Source organism: Geotrypetes seraphini, chromosome 1 (assembly GCF_902459505.1).
Source record: "Geotrypetes seraphini chromosome 1, aGeoSer1.1, whole genome shotgun sequence".
Lineage (NCBI taxonomy): Eukaryota > Metazoa > Chordata > Amphibia > Gymnophiona > Dermophiidae > Geotrypetes > Geotrypetes seraphini.
This window is the reverse complement of record NC_047084.1, coordinates 337,058,329-337,078,563: the sequence shown is the minus strand read 5'-3', so window position 1 is coordinate 337,078,563 and position 20,235 is coordinate 337,058,329. Positions and strand designations below refer to the sequence as shown.

General features: G+C 44.3%; 1 protein-coding gene across 1 annotated transcript in view; it reads left to right on the top strand.

Annotated features, from left to right (window-relative positions):
- PKD2 (polycystin 2, transient receptor potential cation channel) overlaps positions 1–20,235 on the top strand; it is a 149,107-nt gene that overhangs the window by 6,149 nt on the left and 122,723 nt on the right. Inside the window, 1 exon segment of the mRNA XM_033959554.1 lies at positions 9,051–9,164. Coding sequence (XP_033815445.1) covers positions 9,051–9,164 — 114 coding nt within the window.

Below are 20,235 nucleotides of genomic sequence, written 5' to 3'. Positions count from 1 at the left end.
TCAAGCCCTCTTGCCCCCCCGACTCCCCGACACGATTGGGGCAAAAGGGAGCCCAAGCCCTCTTGCCCCGCCGACTCCCCAACTCCCCGACAATATCGGGCCAGGAGGGAGCCCAAGTCCTCCATGCCCTGGCGACCCACACCCCGCTAGTTGTTCGGGCCAGGAGGGAGCCCAAGTCCTCCAGGCCCTGGCGACCCACACCCCGCTAGTTGTTCGGGCCAGGAGGGAGCCCAAACCCTCCTGGCCACAGCGACCCCCTACCCCCACCCCGCACTACATTACGGGCAGGAGGGATCCCAGGCCCACCTGCCCTCGACGCAAACCCCCATCCCGCCAACGACCGCCCCCCCAAGAACCTCAGACCGCCCCCCCCAGCCGACCCGTGACCCCCCTGGCCGACCCCCACGACACCCCCACCCCCCTTCCCTGTACCTTTGTGTAGTTGGCCGGACAAACGGGAGCCAAACCCGCCTGTCCGGCAGGCAGCCAACGACGGAATGAGGCCGGATTGGCCCATCCGTCCCAAAGCTCCGCCTACTGGTGGGGCCTAAGGCGCCTGGGCCAATCAGAATAGGCGCGGGAGCCTTAGGTCCCTCCTGGGGGCGGGGCCTTGGGCACATGGTCGGGTTGGGCCCATGTGCCTCAGGCCCCGTCCCCAGGAGGGACCTAAGGCTCCCGGGCCTATTCTGATTGGCCCAGGCGCCTTAGGCCCCACCAGTAGGCGGAGCTTTGGGACGGATGGGCCAATCCGGCCTCATTCCGTCGTTGGCTGCCTACCGGACAGGCGGGCTTGGCTCCCGTCTGTCCGGCCAACTACACAAAGGTAAGGGGAGTGGGGGTGTCGTGGGGGTCGGCCAGGGGGGTCGCGGGTCGGCTGAGGGGGCGGTCGGAGGTTCTTGGGGGAGGCGGTCCTTGGGGGGAGGGGGGTTTGCGTCGAGGGCAGGAGGGCCTGGGATCCCTCCTGCCCGTAATGTAGTGCGGGGTGAGGGTAGGGGGTCGCCGTGGCCAGGAGGGTTTGGGCTCCCTCCTGGCCCGAACAACTAGCGGGGGGGGGGGGGGGTCGCCGTGGCCAGGAGGGTTTGGGCTCCCTCCTGGCCCGAACAACTAGCGGGGGGGGGGGGGGTCGCCAGGGCCAGGAGGACTTGGGCTCCCTCCTGGCCCGAACAACTAGCGGGGGGGGGGGGGGGGGGGTTGCAGGAGCCAGGAGGGCTTGGGCTCCCTCCTGGCTTGATATTGTCGGGAAGTTGGGGAGTCAGCGGGGCAAGAGGGCTTGAGCTCCCTCTTGTCCCGATCGTGTCGGGGGTGCCGCGGTTGGCTGGGGCAAGAGGGCTTGAGCTCCCTCTTGCCCCGATCGTGTCGGGGAGTCGGCGGGGCAAGAGGGCTTGACGTCAGAGAAAGGGCGGGACCGCCAAGAGGAAGCAGCAGGACACCGGTAGGAGCTTCTACGGGAGGCGGTGGGTGTGCGGGTGCGTGCGAGTGGTCCTTCGGGGTGGGGTGCGAGCGGTCCTGGGGGGGGGTGAATCGGACGTCGGGGGGGGGGGCATCAGGCTTTCAGGGGGGGGACAGGACTTCAAGGGGGAGAGGAGAGTCGGGGCGGGCGAAAGGAGAGTCGGGGTGGCCAGAGGAGAGTCGTGGCGGGCGAAAGGAGAGTCGGGCGGCGACGGGAGAGTCGGGCAGCATGCGCGGTATACGGGTGTGTGCGGTATACAAAATTTTTTTTACATATATTTCGGTTTCCCGCGCGCTATACCCGTGTGCGCGTTTTACACGGGTGCGCGTTATCTATGTGAAAATACGGTACTCCCCCTCATGATGTTGCATGGCTCCTGTGGGGATCTGTGGGTCCAGTTCCACAATGGGGACTGGATGGCATTCTGAAGAAACAAGCCATCTATTGGACTCCAGGCTTGTCGGAGACAGAAATCTCTTCCTTCTGATCAGAGGTTTCCCTATGCACCTCCAGCACAGAAGCATGGTACAGTAAGTAAAGGCTATTGCAACCTATGGGGAAAATTGTGTGTGGGGGGTGTTTCTTTAAAGGCATTTTTAACAGTTTCTGAGGTTAGGGATCAGGTCCCATATCTTCCCTGCATTTTTTTGCTTGCATTTTTTCTTCATGGGGCGTTTTAGGCACTAGAATTGCTATTGCGGTGGCCATCTTGGATTTCTTGTTTTTGTTTTAAAAGCTTCTATCTGCCTCAATACTCCTTATTTTTGACAGAAAACAGTTTAGATGGACTTTGGATTCATGCCAGATTTGTGGCATATCTGAAGAGGAGTGGGGGAGCTTCGGGCTTTGCCTCCCCTTATGCTTCTGATGACTTAGGTGCTCAGCTGGAGTGTACTCTGGGCCAGAAATTCCAGCAGAAGCTGGGGAAAGTGGAGTTTCAGCAGCGATTTACTATGCCTGGTGACACATATTAAGAAGCAAACTTCGCTCCCTAGTGAAGGGGAGTAGTCCTCAAGGACACAAAGGAACGCAGCAGTGGTGGCATCTTATATTGCCTGGGCATGCCACTAAACTAAGCTGAGCTCTGGATCCAAACAGCAGTACTAACCCCCAGTTCCTCTTGGAGGGAGTGAGGACATTCCAGGACCAGAGATAAAGATTGGGGGCACCAGGCATCCTCAAGCATCCGAATCCTGTTCCTCTGTGATTTCCAAGAAACAGCAATGATTTATTTATTTGTGTTAAAATTTTCTACACCGGCTAAGACCTAAGCAGTTTACAAAGTAAACATGCATAGTAACATAGTAAATGACGGCAAATAAAGACTTGGACGGTCCATCCAGTCTGCCCATTAGTTACTCTCATTAACATATGAGTGATGCATCCATAGAAGGAAAAGAAATCAAGTTCAATATAACAAACTGAATAAGTACAAAACCAAGTAAAACAAATGACCTTTAACTTTCAAATTTAACTGCATGCGCATGCTTGAGGCTCCATATCTCCCATACCATCACTTTAGTACTTTCTAGTTGCAGGGGTAAGGTAATGTGGCATCTAGTTACTAAAAATGACTACATGCCCCTCATCACTAATGCAAAAGGAACGCAATCTTCAAGAATTAGGGACACCTTCCTTCACCACTATAATGGTTCCCCTCATCACAACTCCTTATTAATGTTTTTACAGTATTCAGCATAAGGTTCATACACACATAATCAATAAAACATTATATACTCTCTCCTCTAAAGCTGTCTAACTTACTAAAACTAACACATGGCTAATAAGACTTCAATAAAACAGATTGTCAAAATGATGTCAGACAGCAGCAACTCTCCCGTGGGGGGGGGGGGGGGACAGGTTGGCAGATGCTGGCAGGCTTGGACACATCTCTTCAGAATGGTAGGTGCTGGAAATCATTTGGGAGGTGTATAAGCTAGAATTCTACTGACCCTTCTCGGTTCTCTTTCTTACTTCTCAGGAAAGCCGGAAAAGGGTGGCCTGGGTGTGGGTGACGGCTCAGAGGAAGTGGTCGATCAACCGCTTGGAGCTAAGAGTGATGTGGTTAGCTCTGCGGGCCCTGGGCAGTGCCCTGAAAGGAAAGGCAGGCCAAGTCTTCTCAGGCAATGCAACCACAGGCTAGGAGGCACCAGGAGTGCACCGCTGAGCTTGGAAGCTCCCCTGCTCTTTCAGTGGATGGATACCCCTATCTTGGCAGTTCACATAGCTGGGATGGAGAATTTGCAGGCAAAATCCCTAAGTCGGCAGACCTTGGATTCAGGGGAGTGGTCTCTTTCTCATATGGACCTTTGACTGCATAATTGGGCTCTGGGGGCGTCCAACATTCGACCTCATGGCCTCAGCATCTAAGAAAAAGGCAGCTCGTTTCTTCAGCTGAAGGTACAAGCCTGGAAACAATGGACTGAATGCTCTGGTCCAAGCCTGGCCTGAGGAGGAGTTTCTATATGTGTTTTCCCCCCCTGGCCCATGATGTGCAGAGTGCTTTGATGGGTCAGATTGCTTCCAGGTTGAGTGATCTTGGTAGCTCCAGATTGGCCGAGATGACCTTGGTACATAAACTTAGTACGTCTGCAGAAGGACGAGGCTCTCATGCTTCTTTGTCATCTGAATCTTCTCTCACAGGGTTCCATTGCCCTGGAGGATCCGGAATGCTTTGGTTGTACGTCATGACTCTTGAGCCAATCCTTTCCATTTTGGAACCTTAATCTGGTCCTGCAGGTCCTTGCGAAGGCCCCGTATGAGCCTTTGGAGGAGGCATCCCTGATAGATCTGACAGTTAATAAGTTTTCTTAGTAGCTGTGATGTCGGTGAGAAGAGTATCGGAGCAGCAGGTTTTGTCTTGCAGGGAACCCTTTCTTCAAATCTCTAAGGCTAGCATCTAGATTTGAATGGTTCCTTCCTTTCTACTGAAGATCCTGTCTAGTTTACACATATACCAAGAGATGCGACTCCCTGCCTTCACACTTACAGGAGTGAAGAAAGCAGATAGTGTGTTGAAAGTTCTGAATGTGCGAAGAATTTTGATTCGTTACTTGGAGGTGAGAAATGAGTTCCGGCTGTCTGATCACCTCTTCATATTTACTAATGTGGCACATCGGGAGAGACTGGCATCTAAAGCGACCATATCCAGGTGGATCAGGATGGCCATATCTTCTGCTTATATTGGAAGTAGAAAGCAGTCTCCAGTGGCGCTAAAGGTTTATTCCACTCACAGCGTTACATCATCCTGGGTAGAGTCTAGAGAAGTCTCATCTGCAGAGATTTGCAGGGTGGCCACTTGGTCCAATCTCCACACATTCTCTAAGTTTTATAGGGTGGATGTAGCAGCTGGGCTGGACACCACTTTTGGGTTCTCAGTACTGACAGCAGGCTCATTTGTCCCACTATAGTAACTTTGGACTGCTTTGATACATCCCACTGGTCAAGACTTCCAGTCCTGTTGCACAAAAAGGAAAGATTAGATTCTTATCTTGCTTCTTTCTTGTAAACAGGAACGGTAGTCTTGACGTCTGCCCTGTCAGATGTATACTAACCTGCTTTCTGTTTCAGACATGCCTGCTTAGTCAGATGTCTCATTTCTATCTTTTGCCTGGTAGGGTCTGGAATGAAGAGGAATTCACTCATAAGAAACTCATTGTAAATACTGAGCAACAAAGATGGCACACTGTTAGGTGACTTCTTTTTATTTCCACCTTGTTTGGTTTGTTTAGTAGTGGTTTAAAAGCATTGTTTAATGTTTGAATTTAGAGCAGAACAGACTTATGTGCTTTGCACTCTAGGACTCGCTAGACTTTGGTACTAACTGTGTGGGTGGAGCTCATCCCAGAGTGATGGGAAATGAAGCATAAAAACAAAGCAGTAGGCTCTCTATAACCCTCACAGCTGAGGGTATAGCCGATGGTCGACTACCATTCCTGTTTACAAGAAAGAAAATTAGCATAGTAAGAAAGAACCTAATCTTTCCTTGGTGTATTTAAACCTTATCTACCTTACTGTCTGAGTCACAGAATTGACTCAAAGGCCTCAAAATTTCAAACTTAAAAATAAAATTAAAAAAGTTCACATGGTCTTAACTTGCAAAACTACCTTAGCATATGATAGCAGTTGTCTATTCTGCCTACATTTTTTTGTGGTAATATATTAACTACTAGGTTTTGACATTGCTCTCAGTTTCCATGCATTACAGCACTACTTGGCATCTTAGCTTTTTTGTGCAGCAGTCAACATGATGTAAAGATGTAAGGAAAAAAATACTGTCCTTCTTTGGCTAGCAAATTAAGGCATAGCCAGATTCTCTGGGCAAGTTTCTTCTAAGCTGTCCAATTGCTCTTGCATAGTTCCTGGTTTGTTTGGGGGTTGTTGGTTTGTTTTTTTGCTGCATTGATTAGGCTGATTTTTAGGGATATGGAAAACCTCGGTGTTCTTCCTCTTGAATTGGATGGTAAAACTAATATATTAAACATGAAACTAGTTGATGTATCAGGCCTTGACAAATGTTTACTGAATCTAGAAGCTATCCCCCAAAACACGAGCCAGTGGCTGAAACCTCTTATTTTTCTTCTGCCCCACACCAATCTTATCTGGTGTTGGTTGGGGGGGGGGTAGAGGTGTGTCACCTCTGAGATCAAAAGCAGTTGCTTAAGAACTGATATTTTGAAAGCTATTTTCCCTTTCTTTGCCTGTAAGCAGCAACAGTTTAATAAATCGATCCCTCAGAGTATCACTGTACATCACTACCAAAAAACAGCAGTATGTTCTTGAAGCATGGTGTTAACTGTGTGATATCCACTTGACAGGTGACGCATAGAGGAAATTGTCTTGTTTTTTTCTTCTTTTTTATGTTTCACCATTTCTTTCTGTCTCAGATCCCTCTCCCAGCCTCCACTCAATCAGGCTTCCTTACACCCCCCTCCCAACCTCTACCCAGTAGCACAACAACAAAATATTGGGGAGTAATAAATATCAGGCTCCAGGGTCCAATTTCTAGGTGCCATAGCATCTGAGATTTGTTGAGACCTGATTGTCCAATCCTTATAGTTGTGCAATTGGTGTAGAAGTGACTGTATTGCAGTGGCTTGCTGAGTCAATGGAGCAGTATTATGATCAGAACATGCCCTCCTAGCCTGTCTAAGCACTCCGGTTTTAGTAAACAGCTTGTGACTACATTTCACAAAATCATTTTTTAGGCCAGGGGTGGGCAACGAGGGCCGCAATCTAGTCGGGTTTTCAGAATTTCCCCAATGAATATGTATGAGATCTATTTGCATGCACTGCCTCCATTATATGCAAATGGATCTCATGCATATTCATTAGGGAACTCCTTAAAACCTGACTTGATTGCGGCCCTCGTTGCTCTCCCCTGTACTAGGCCTTCCCTGGGCTCCAAGTATGATAGTCATGTGGCTTCTGTTCAGTAGCTCCCATTATCCTTTAGCTTGCTAATTTATAGTTGTGTACAAACTATCTGTGTGTAAAGCCTATTTCTGTTAAGTCCCTTCTGGATTCCATACCCTAGGTGTTCAATCCCAACCCGCAGTCTGGGTGTTGCAGAAATCTACATCTTTTCTGAACATATGCTCCACCCCCCTAGTGTGAGAGACAGTAAACAACTTTAGTTTCAATTTCTGCAAGAAGTCCGAGCAGAAGTCTTTTCCTGGTGCTCTGCTTCTGTTTCTAAAATGTTTTGCTTAAAGTTCGTTTTTTGGTGGCTTCGGTACTTTGAGACCCTTCCCCAGTGGTCCACTGGCTCGGAACCTTCTCTCTGACATCAGAATTGACATCAGGGGGAAGGCTTGTGGGCCTGTGGCGTGCAATCGCTGTATGCGCCTGGTCCTTCCTTGCCCGAAGTTGGGGTGGCGGCAGGAGATAATTGAATGGAGCTGGCGGCGGTGGGGGGTGGCAGAGAGGAATCAGCGGGGCAGATAGGGAGAGATTCCGCGTAGCAGTCAGTCCATGTACCCCCAACAGGCAGCCTTCGTACCCCCTAGGGCAGTGGTCTCAAACTTGCAGCCCACCAGGTACTATTTTGAGGCCCTCGGTATGTTTATCATAATCATAAAAGTAAAATAAAATAGTTTCTTGATCATATGTCTCATTAGCTATAAATTACAATATTATTATTAAGACTTAGCCAAAAGGAAATATTTATAAACTATAAAGAGTTTTACCTCATGCAAAATTGTAATTTCTTTAATAAGACATTAACTATTTTTTCTGCAACCCTCTAAGAACCTACAAATCCAAAATGTGGTCCTGCAAAGAGTTTGAGACCACTGCCCTAGGGTATGCATACTGTAGGCTGAGAAACACTGATTTAAGCCATTCCACATTTTACTATGGGTTTAATTTGCTACTCCTATTTAAGATCTATTTCTGCAGGTGAAAAAGAAATCTGTGGCATTTCTAAAGTCAAAGGAAAGGCTGAAATGGATTCAAATGTTATGCTTTAGGAACTTTCTAATACTTTGTGGCCTTGTCTAATGTTGGTTTGTCATAAGTACAGTTATGCTGATCCAGTACAAAAATCGATGCTAAAGTTACAGATTTTATAAACCTCATTGGAAATAATAGTGTCAGTGGTAGTTAATGTGTGAATTAACTTATGTTAATGATTGTGCAGGTGATCACACTTAGGTCTAGATTTTAAAAAAAAAGCGTTAAAAAACGATGTGCTGCTATCGTAGTCATTCTGGTAGTGATTTTAAAAAAGTGAGTCATTCTCCCAAAAATGCTCATGCAAATGAGGTTGGCAGAGAGTAGCAAAGACTCGCTAAATGTGCATGTGCCCATCGCTGATGATAATGATGGGCACATGCGCAGAATAAATGCAAGAAAAACCCTCCAAAAACACAACAGTAGGAGAGATGTCCAATCTTTCCCACTGCCAACCACCCCCACCCCCCCATAGGAGGGGCCTTAAATGACCTGGGCCAATCAGAGCCTCAGGCCCCTTCCCGGTGCATGCTAGGATGCACTGGGGAGGGGAAGGCCTATTTTGAAGAGGCGGGACAGCTGGATGGAGGGAGTAGGCATCCTTCTGGTCAGCCAACTAATTCAAAGGGGGAGAGGGGGTCGGAGGCAGGGAGGCATGATGTGTGGCAGCAGGAGAGAGTGGACATCTCTCCTGCTGCACGGGGGGGGGGGGGAGTTGTTTGCAGCAGGAGCGGATGGGCATCTCTCGCACTGCTGGGGGGTCACTTGGAAGAGGGAGAGAGTGGGCATCTCTCCCGCTACAGGGGTTTTAAACAGTGCTGTCACTGTACTGGCATCCCTGGACCAGTTGCTGATTTTTGTTGCTAAAAGCCAATGCCATTCTTAGAAAATGACTCGGCGATTTTAAAGAATCCACAGGAGTTCTCATTTTAATGTTGAAGAGCCATTTGCATGGCAGTGTCGGAGACTGCTAGAAAGCTCACTAAAGACAGAGATAAGCCATTTTAATAATCCACTGCTAAAATGCGTGCAGGTTAAACCGTCGAAAACAAGTTTAGCAACCATGTTAAAATTTTGAGAATCTGGCCCTTAGTGAATTGGTTTCTGCTATTTCCTTTATTTTTTAAACATTAAATTTTTTTTACAGGTTTGTGGGGTACAAGCCTTATGGAGGACAGCATCACTAGCAGAGAAAAGTACCTGAAAAGTGTCCTGCGAGAACTGATCACCTATTTTATTTTTCTTGTACTCTTATGTATCTGTAAGTATCTTCCTTGGTAACTGAGGTTTTTTTAGTTCTTGTGTACAAGGCTAAAAACTCCTGGGTAGTTCCCATTACCAGTTGAGATGGTAAATACACATTTTATATTGAAAACCTTTTTAATATTTTGCATTTCTTGACTTTGGCACTATGGGATGAGCAGGGTCTTGACTTTTTTTCCCCAGTATCTAGAACAATGGTGGTCGAAGTGTTGGACTTTAGGTTCTTCCAGAAGAGTATCTCAATCTTTAATGCATTTTAGGCACCAAACAGTGTGGAGCAAGGTGGGGGGGGGGCGGATGATTGCAAATGGGTCAGAAAGGGCATCATATTCTTCTAAAAAGAGAATCAAAAAAATTTTAATACATTGTGCTCAATAACAACCAACACGTATTAAATAGTGAGTACAGGACTCTATCTGATCAAACTCCGATCAGAATTGCACTCCTCTCTCTTTATCAGTAAACAGTTCAAATGACAGCAAAAAATAGCAGCATACAATAATAAGAATAAAGGAGAACGTATCTTCGCTGAAAAAATTCGGTAAAATCCTGGGCTCAGCTGCAAATCCAAAGTGCTCAGTGCTCTCCAATCATGTCCAAAACACCAAAAGACAAGCGCAAAAAAAGCTTCCAATCAGTTCATAGTTCATCAATACAAAAGTAATTCATAGTCCATCATTCCAAATCAATTCAAGTCCATACAGTTCAGTTTGTTAAAATCCAAAAAACTTACTCGACACAGTATGTGTTTCCCTTCAGCTTTGTCAAGAGGAAGATATTTGCAGCATTCTGGAAAAGTAGCAACATATCACAATCAATCTAAATAAATCTTACACTAGTAAACTATAAATTTCAAATTCTGTAAATATTTACACTTTCATAGCAGCAAACAGCCTCATATTGGATCAAGTAGTCCTTGTAAGGGCTCTATGGCGGCACTCCATTAACAGAAACGCTTTCTCCTCAACTTACTACACGCTCACATTTCTCTTCTTAATCACATGACTACTTCTGACATTTTTCAAATTGATTGGGTAAATCACCTTTACCAACCCAAAGGCCATTCCACAGCTTTATTTAATCCACTGGGGAATACAGTGTCCCGAGTAAAGATAAATCTTTGTTCGCAATTCACCAATTGCCTAGAAATATTACCCACATGGGTAGCATGCAATTGCTTCAACACTACAAATTTTAAATCAGATTCCCGATGGTGTTTCTCAAGCCAATGCCCTACCAATGGCGCTTCTTCTTTCTTATTACGTAAGCAACTAAGATGTTCTGCTATTGTAAACTTAACTACCCGATGTGTTTGACCAATATACATTAACCCACGTGGACACATAATTGCATATATTACTTGTATAGAAGTACAATCTGTGTAATCATACAATTCATAATGTTGATCCCCATGAGTTATCTGTATACTGGTGGTAACTAATGCATGTTGACAATAGACACAATGCCCACATGAATGGTGTCCCCGATTTACATTTGGCGAAAGACCTCAAAACTTTGAACTTTTTATTAATTCCCCCAAATTTTGACCCCGTTTATGCAAACCGAGGTAGATCTATAAATTCTGGATGATACCTTAAAATATCCCAATGTCTCTGTATTACAGTACGCAACTGCAAGGTCTCATTTGAATAAGGGAGAACACAAGTTAAAGTATTAGGTTTCCCTGACTGAGATTTACAGTTCAACCACTCTCTATGTACATTTGAAGCAAGTTTATATGCTAGCTTTAAACATCTCTCTGGATAACCCCATTCTTTAAATCTGTTCACCATAATGTGAGCCTGAGTTTTAAATTCTTGATCAGAAAGGGCATCCCCAGAATATTGATTTCACAATGGTGATATTTATGGTTTAATTCTTCCCATTCCCCCATGGCTCACTTTACATCTCTGATTTTTAAAAAATGTGTACAGAATCAAATGACATTTAAGGTCTCTCAAAGTTGAAAATACTGTATAACATTTGAGGGCTTCACCGATTGTCTCGTATAGTGGCAATAAATATTGTTACTGTTACTAAAGTATTTAAACTTTGCCTTGATGAGCCTCCACTAACATGCAGGTTCAATTTCTAGAATGATACGGTGATAAAATTCATCACCATTCCTGTCCCCCGTGGAAATCCAAGGGAAACCATTTCCATGTCATTCTTTAAGGAGAGAGGAAAGAATCAGCATATGAATGGGAACAACCACCGACCCTCAAGCCTTGCATTGAAGAATGCTGGTGTAGAAGGATGAGGTTGAGATAGACACTAAAGAATGACATGGGATTGTTTCCTGGGGTTATCCGTGGGGATGTGAGTGGTGATGAATTTTGTCACTATGTCATTCTTTGGCCTTTCCCATTTCTGATCTCTTTATTTTCTCCTTTTGGTGGGAACTAAGTTTGCTAAAATTGGCCTCTTTAAAGATTTGCATGTTTCTTTTCTCCATCCTCTTTGAAACTAGAACATAATGAAAATAAGAATCTTTGAACGTAGAAATTAAGGCCAAATGAAATTTAGGAAGATTGAAAAAGTCATTTGTGGAAGATCCACATTTGAAGTGTCTGGGCATTATCGTACTGAAACACAAAAGTACCGAAAATGATGGCAGGTAAAGACCATCCAATTTGGCCATTCATGCCAATTACAGTACTAGTCTTAAGTATTCCTTTGTATTCTTTAGAGATCCTCTGTGCTTGTCCCTTTCTTTCTTGAATTTGGATACAGTCCTTGTCTCCTCCACCTCTGCTGGAAGACTGTTCCATGTGTCTACCTTAGGTTACTTTTTAAGTCTGTCCCTTTTCACCTTGAGTCTTCGAGTCCTCCCAGTGCTACTATGAATAAAATGAACTTTGAACTTTACACTGGTGGCTGAATTATTGACATCTCATCTTCACAACTCCTTTATTATGCCTTGATTGTCTCGTTGTTGAGGCCTCCTTGGGCTTTCTTTTTGGGGCCTTTTCACCTTCATCCAATTCCCGAAGAGGCCCATCTTCTATGCATTTATGTCATAGAGGTATTTAAAGGTCTCTATCATATCTCCCTTCTCCTGCCTTTCTTCCAAAGTACACATATTGAGATTCTGTCCCTATGTGCTTTGTTGAAGACTGCTGACCATTTTTAGTAGCTGCCCTCTGGACAGACTCCAACTGTAAATGTAGGGCTTCTAAAATCTGTCTTGGAAATCCTACAACTAGTTGGGATCTCCACAATAAATATGCATGAGAGAAATCGGCATGCATATCCAAATTCATCTAATGCCAATTTATTGTGCTTATTCTGAAAAACTAGGTGGCTATGGGGCCTCCAGGGCAGGTTTGAGGTGCCCTGTGCTAATGGCAGATTAACAGCATTTGTCAGCTTTTCAATGACTTTGCAAAATGAATTTCCTTTAGAGTTGTGGGAGCAGTAGCAACGATACATCAGAATGATGTCATAGCATTGTAAATATTTTCCTGTCTCTAATCTTTCGTATATTTAACCTTAAATCTAAATTCACATAACGGAATGAACTACCTGTTGTTCTTTAAATCAACTGTTGGCCTTTCTCCTCTTGGTGCAATTATAGAAAAAAGGGGATAGAGTGAGGGAGAATGTTTGTTTTCCTCTGTGTGGGTCTACTGTTGCTCTCCTGCAGAGTTTTACAGCTCTTGGCAGCTGTAAGTATTAACAGAGCAGCCATCTGGATAACCTGACATGAATTTGCAGGAACAGATTTGTATTTTCTGACTGGGCTTGTAAAAACATATTCTGACTTTGAATTCTTGTGGGTTATGATATACTGTAAGCACAAGGGGCCTTCAAATTCTGAGCAATCAAGAATCTATTTATTAAAGCAATCAAGAATCTGTTTATTAAAAGACCTTTAATAAATAGACTTCTGATGCTTAGAACTTGAAGGCCCCTTATGTTTCTTTTTTGTGCTTTCTGTTTGGTCTGTACTTTGACTCCCTCTCCATTTTGATTGATATTATGATATACTGTAAAATATTTCATGATATAGTATCACAGAGGCCAGAGTTGAAGCTGCTGTCAAAGCTCTCTTCAGTTTTGTAACTTATAATAAAAGAGCACATTCATGCCATTATATTTGGGATTTTGGAATTTAATTAATTCTTCACACCTAGAGTTTCATGTTTCTTCTAGTGTTCTGAATTTAAAGATAAGAACTAGAAAATGACACGGGGATAAATTTATCCCCGTCCCTGCAGGAACTCAATTTCCCTGTCCTGTCCCCATGAGTTGGTTTTTTTTTTCGCTGCCCCTGTCCCATTCCTGTAAGCTTGGCCTTAACCAAACAAGCCTTGAACACTTAGGGGCTCCTAATCGAAAGAGAAAAACGTCCAAAAACCGGCCTAAGTCGGCACTTGGACAAACATTGTCAAAATACATCCAAGTGCCAATAATGAAAACTGGTATTTCTATTTTTTTTAATCAATTCTTTATTCATTTTATCATCTTACAACAAGTGCACAATATTATAACTTATTAAATGATTAACCTTTAAAAATAAATTTATACCATCCCCCACCCCCTATGTATAAATATACTATCAGTGAAAAATGATGTCTAATCATTACAATAATTTGCCAATGGCCCCCAGATCTTTTAAAAATTGTTATAATTCCCATTCTGCAAAGCAATTACTCTTTCCATTTTGTAAATGTGGCATAACGAATTACACCAAAATGTATAACTAAGATTGCTGTAATTTTTCCAGTTACTGGTGATCTGTTGCATGGCAACTCCTGTCATTATCAGTAAAAGTTTGTTATTACTTGATATTTGACTCTTTGTTCTCATTGACATACCAAACAGAATAGCATCATATGATAAGAGCTACATGGTTTTCCAATAAACAATTTACTTGAGACCAAATTGATTTCCAAAAAGCCATGATAAAGGGACAGTAAAATATTAAATGATCTAAGGTCCCTACTTCCAGATTACAGTGCCAGCATCTATTAGACTTAGAGCTATCCAACTTTTGTAAACGAACAGGGGTCCATAATGCTCTATGTAACAAAAATACCAAGTTTGTCTCATAGATGCGGACACTGTACATCTCATTCTCCAAGACCAAATTTATGGCCATTGAGATGCAGAAATTTGATGCTTAATCTCAATGCTCCAAATGTCTCGAAGACCATTTTTTGTTTTTTTATTCATAAATCCAGATATCAATTTATAAAAAATAAAAACGGGTTTTGGACGTATTTCTAAACGACCTAGGCCTTCATAGTGCCGCTAAATGACCAAAGCTAAATGGGGCATTTCAGGAGGAGTGTCAAGGGCTGGAGTTGGGCGGGACATGGCCGGTTTAGACTTAGTCGTACAGCATATATAACACATAATACGGACCCCACACACTACCCTAGTGATCACTGACTTCCCCCCATAAAAATATTAATCACACCTTTAAAATTCAGCCTCCAGACCATCATCACCTGGCCGCCTGGCATAGGAAAGCACAGAGGTGCCTTAAGCCATCTTGGGGGTAGGTTAGGGACCCAGGGAGAGGAGGACCCATGCCCATAAGCCCCTGTAATCACTGCATTGATACTTAAATATGTGCACTCCCCTATACACCCCCAAAACCCTTTTGTACTGCCATATAAGTGGCTCCTGCAGCCATAAGGGCTATTGGGTTGGTAGATAAGTGGGTCTAGGGGATTCTGGAGGTGGTTTGGGGGACTCACCATTTAGGGAACGTCACCCTTTTTGTGACGTTCACAGCAGTGCCCTGTAAGGTACCCCACTATTTAGGTGCCATGTCTGGGTGTTCAGCCCATCACTTTGCAGACCCCTCCCACGTTCAACAGGGCTTGTTCTAAGCATTTTTGACTTGGACGAAAATGTGATATAAAGATGGACGATTTAGCAACTTGGATGATCAAATCGACAGATCTTATTCTTAGACGTGTTTTTCGAAAATGTGTCCTAGGCTGTTTTTTATTTTGGACGACTTGCGACTTAGACGAAAACGGACTTAGACGTTCCTTTCGATTATGCCCCTCTTAATGTTTGAGGCTTGTGCAGATGAGTATGGAGTTTCCAGGAAGGAGGTAGGAACAGGAAAAGAACTCACAGGGACAGGAAAATGAGTACCCACAGGGAAAAATTTGTCTCCATGTCATTCTCTAATAAGAGCATTTTGTTCACATACAGATAATTGTCAAAGACTTGGCAGTTTTGATATAAATCAGATTATTCATGTATGCAACTTTGGGGGAAAAAAACAAGCACATTAAGAGCACATATCATTGATGGCATTTGAGAGGTCTGTATGGCTGTGTGGTCAGTGGTGTGGTCAGTGGTCTGTTTATGTGCCATATACATAGAACTGGATTAGAAACTTGTTGACAAGACACCAGAGGGTGGTGGTTAATTGAAGTCGCTCGGAGGAAGGAAAGATGAGTAGTGGAGTCCCTCAGGGTTCGGTGCTGGGGCCGATCCTGTTTGTCAGCAAGGCGGTGGATGCTGCCAGAAGGATGCTGGGCTGTTTAAAGAGAGGCGTAACCAGTAGAAAAACGAAGGTGTTGATGCCCCTGTACAGGTCATTGGTGAGGCCTCACTTGGAGTATTGTGTTCAGTTTTGGAGGAGGACACAAAAGGGCTTGAAGCGATTCAGAGGAGGGCGATGAAAATGATAGGAGGTTTGCGACAAAAGACGTATGAAGAAAGACTGGAAGCCCTGAATATGTATACCTTAGAGGAAAGAAGGGACAGGGGAGATATGATTCAGATGTTCAAATACTTGAAAGGTATTAACGTAGAACAAAATCTTTTCCAGAGAAAGGAAAATGGTAAAACCAGAGGACATACCGTAATTTGAGGTTGAGGGGTGGGAGATTCAAAGAGCGATGTAAGGAAATTCTTCTTTACGGAGAGGGTATTGGATGCCTGGAATGCGCTCCCGAGAGAGGTGATGGAGAGGAAAACAATGACGGAGTTCAAAAAAGCGTGGAATGAACACAGAGGATCTAGAATAAGAAAATAATAGTAAATATGAAAGAACTAAGGCCAGTACTTGGCAGACTTGCATGGTCTATGTCTGTATATGGCCGTTTGGGGGAGGATGGGCTTGGGAGGGCTTCAATGGCTGGGAGGGTATAGATGAACTGGAGGGAGCTTTGACATAGACTTAAGTAGTTGGAACCTAAGAACAGTACTTCAATTAGGGCTTATTTTTGGGGTAGGGCTTATATTAAGACCTACCCCGAAAATCATACTACAGTTTATTTTCGGGGAAACATGATAGCATATCCCTGCAATTGTGTAGTATGATGTTTTCTTTTATCTATTGCACTTGAGGGCCTTCATAGATATGAAGAAAATATCCGGTGGTATTGTAACATCAAGTAGTTAATGGCTTTACAATGAGATAGAGCAGAATTTGTTCAGATTGGGGCCTTTGCTTTGAACTTATTTTTGCTTTTGGCCTTGTTTTCAGATCCACTCCCTCCCCCTTTAATTGTGGTCTAACGAAGAAATTTTGAGTTTGTTTCATGTGTGTTTCTTTATATGTTTTTTCATCACTGAGGTTTTTGTGCAAGTGACCACTTGTATTAATTATTTCAATATATTGAAATATTTTTTTTTAATGAGGATATACCCTAAAGAGGTGCTAAGAGTGTGGGAGGAAGTAGGGTAAAGTAAGAGAACAGTGGGCTTAATCAAAGGTGCTAAAGAGTAACTGCAACAAATCTATGTCGGGAAAGTAAATGAAAGAGAACCATATTGCTCTCCAAAAAAAGGGTGGCATTAAATTATTAGCATTTCGAAAAGTACAACATATGCCTGATTTAAGGTAGGAAATGACAAGAAGCCTGAATGGAAGAAGAAAGCTGAAAAGTAAAGCAAAGTGATAAGAAATTTTTTCAGTATGCTAGAGGAAGAAGGAAGAACAATTGAGATTTGATAAGGTTTAAGAGATGTAAAAGCAGATCTGCTAAACAAATATTTTTGTTCAATATTCAATGAAGAAAGGTTCAAAGGAACACCATTGACTATGGTGGACGTGACACCATTTACCTAAGAGAGTATTTAGGTGGAACTATAAAAACTGAAGCCAAAGGATCAGATAATATTCTAGTTTGCATCTTAAGGGAGCTCATAGAGGTTTTGGCAGGCCCACTGAAGCACTTGTTCAGTAGATCTTTGGAGACTGAGTGGTTGTATGGGATTGGCAAAAAGTAGTAGTAGAGGCTGGGCATTGTTGGCTGGCAGTGTGGGAAAACTAATGGGAACTCTAATGAAGTATGGTGAAATAACTACATTTCATTGGGTTGCAAGATCCAGACAGGTTCTTCAACTGGGTACCTAGAGAAATGGATCAGACATGTTGAAAACCAAGCAAAACACATTCAACGAATTTTGATACTGTTCTATTTGAGGCTTATTGGTAATTAATTGAGCAGCGTGGTAATTTGTCTCAAGATTAGTTGGATTGAAAATGGGCTAAGGCAGTGGTCTCAAACTCAAACCCTTTCCAGGGCCACATTTTGGATTTGTAGGTACTCGGAGGGCCTCAGAATAAATAGTTAATGCATTTGTAAAGAAATGACAATTCTGCATGAGGTAAAACTCTTTATAGTTTATAAATCTTTCCTTTTGGCTAAGTCTTAATAATAACATTGTCATTTATAGCTAAAGAGACATATGATCAAGAAACTGTTTTATTTTACTTTTGTGATTATGATAAACATACCGAGGGCCTCAAAATAGTACCTGACGGGCCGCATGTGGCCCCCGAGCCGCGAGTTTGAGACCACTGGGCTAAGGGGTAAATGACACAGGATAAATGGAGGCAAGAGCAGCAATTTTAGTGGAATGCCTCAGGGATCAGTCATGGAGCTGGTTTTGTTCCCTATTTTTGTGAAATGATATTGTGTGGGGTTGAAAGGAAGAGTTTATTTTTTTGCAGGTATAGATAAGGTGACCATATGTCCCGTTTAGAATGGGACCGTCCCGTTTTTAGATCCCCTGTCCTGTTGTCCCCACACACAGCTTCGGGATTCTGAAGTGTCCCGTTTTAAAGGACAGCATCCCGAAGCTGTGCGCGGGGACAATGAGACAGGTGATCGCTTCCACTCCTTCCCTGCTGCGCCAAAGCCAGCCTCCCTCCCTCCAGCACCCGATTCAATCCTCCCACCCCCCCCCACCCCTGGGCCGATGCCACTGCTTGCCAGCCTCTGTCCAGCGCCGATTCAAACCAGCCCCCGGTCCACTGTTGCTGCTTGCAGCCCAGAAGCCTTCTTCCCAACGTCAATTCTGACGTCGCAGAGGAAGTTCCGAGCCAGCCAGGGAGCGATTGGCTGGCCCGGAACTTCCTCTCCGACGTCAAAATTGACGTCGGGAAGAAGGCTTCTGGGCGGCAAGCAGCAGCGGTGGACTGGAGGGGGTTGGGGTTGAATCGGCGCTGGAGGGAGGGACGGAGGGAAGGACCCACAGAAAAAGCAGAGAAAAAAAAAAAGATTCAGGAACTGCAGAGGAGATAAGAGACAAAAAGGCACTCAGAAAGAACAGGGTCAACAGAGTTAGAGGAACTGCTGAGGGGAGGGAAAGGAGCAGCTAAGTGTAAACCAGGAGCAAAACAGTAATTGCTAAGGAGATGGAGGGAAGGCAGAGAAAAAGAAGTGACCAGAAACACAGAACATGAATTTCACAGAAGAAATAGTCATTGTCTGTGATTATCCATAGCCATCAGTATAAGAAAAAATACATCCCGAGTCTTCTGTTCTATTATCACCATGCAGTGCAGTGATTTTACCCAGCGAACTGAGCATAAAATGTTTCCAGGGTCTGTCTTTCGTTGGAAGAGGTAGCTTTTATATTATTTTATAAGCTTTTCTGGTATGCTTTTCTTCCTTTCAAAAGTTACCTCTGCTCAGTATATTGAACATGGAAACAGATCTTTTATCTTTTTCCCCAAATGACTTCACCTCTTAAAAGGTTTCCAATGTGATGTGTCAAGATGTTCATTATCTTTATACAATGAAAGTCCTAAAGCTGATTTCAGGTGTGGTTGTATCTAACATTCCCGTGGCTTGCTTCACACTCCCTGTTGCTGGATTGGTGTACACAAGTGATTATGACATTACTGGCCCGTCACTGGGATGTCACAAGGTATCCCTAGCAGAGACTGGCAGACCCAGCAGACGGGATAGAGCCAGAGCTTTTAATATAGTGAGGAACAGGCTCATATAACCAAGGTTCCCTAATGCTGATCCTCTTTGGTTCTGCACTTGCAACTGTTTCAGACTTGCCCAAGCTACCTGTGACTATTTCCATACTATCTTTGCATTTCATAGTGGAGGAGCCACAGTGTACAGAGGCATTTGTTCTTCCCATGCTGATTTATTTTAGTCTGTTGGGTGCAGGCATTTTTTATCCTGACCCAGGGTTTGGGCCTGCCATCTACTGCTGCATGAGACTGATCCCAGAGGTATGCCTTCCAGTGGGGAAGGGGATAGCAGCCCTATGATTTTTGTGACCATCTCTCTGCTCTTTGTTGTTTACTGGGATTACCTGGCTGTTTTCCTCTGAATGGTCAAGACATGGTTTTCACTTTCACTTTGCTTCCCCTCCCCCCCACCCCTTTCAAGCCAGGGTAGGGGGATGAGTCCACATTTGTGAAGTTGCTTTATCCCAGGACAAGCAGGCATGATATTCTCACATGTGGGTGACGTCATCTACGGAGCCCCGATGCGGAAGCATTTTCAAGCAAACTTGATTGAAGATTTAAGTTTGCTCTGCTGCTCCACGCATGCATGCCTTCCTGCTCCACTAGGGGGTGCATCCCCTCGTGGTCTCCAGTTCAAAATTTTCCGCGAGCCTAGAAGACGTGTTTTTCAGGCTCTGCCCCAACTGCCTTCTAGCACCGCGATTTTTTCTTGTTTTTTCACGATTAAGTCGCTGTGCGCGAATTCCTTACCTTTTTACTTGATTCCTGCTTCGTTTTCAACGACCCGGAGGCTTCCGGGTCCCCCGTGGCCGCGTGGCTAATCGAAGCCGCGGCTACTTTCGATTTAATGTCCCGGCCTTTGACCGGCTTTAAA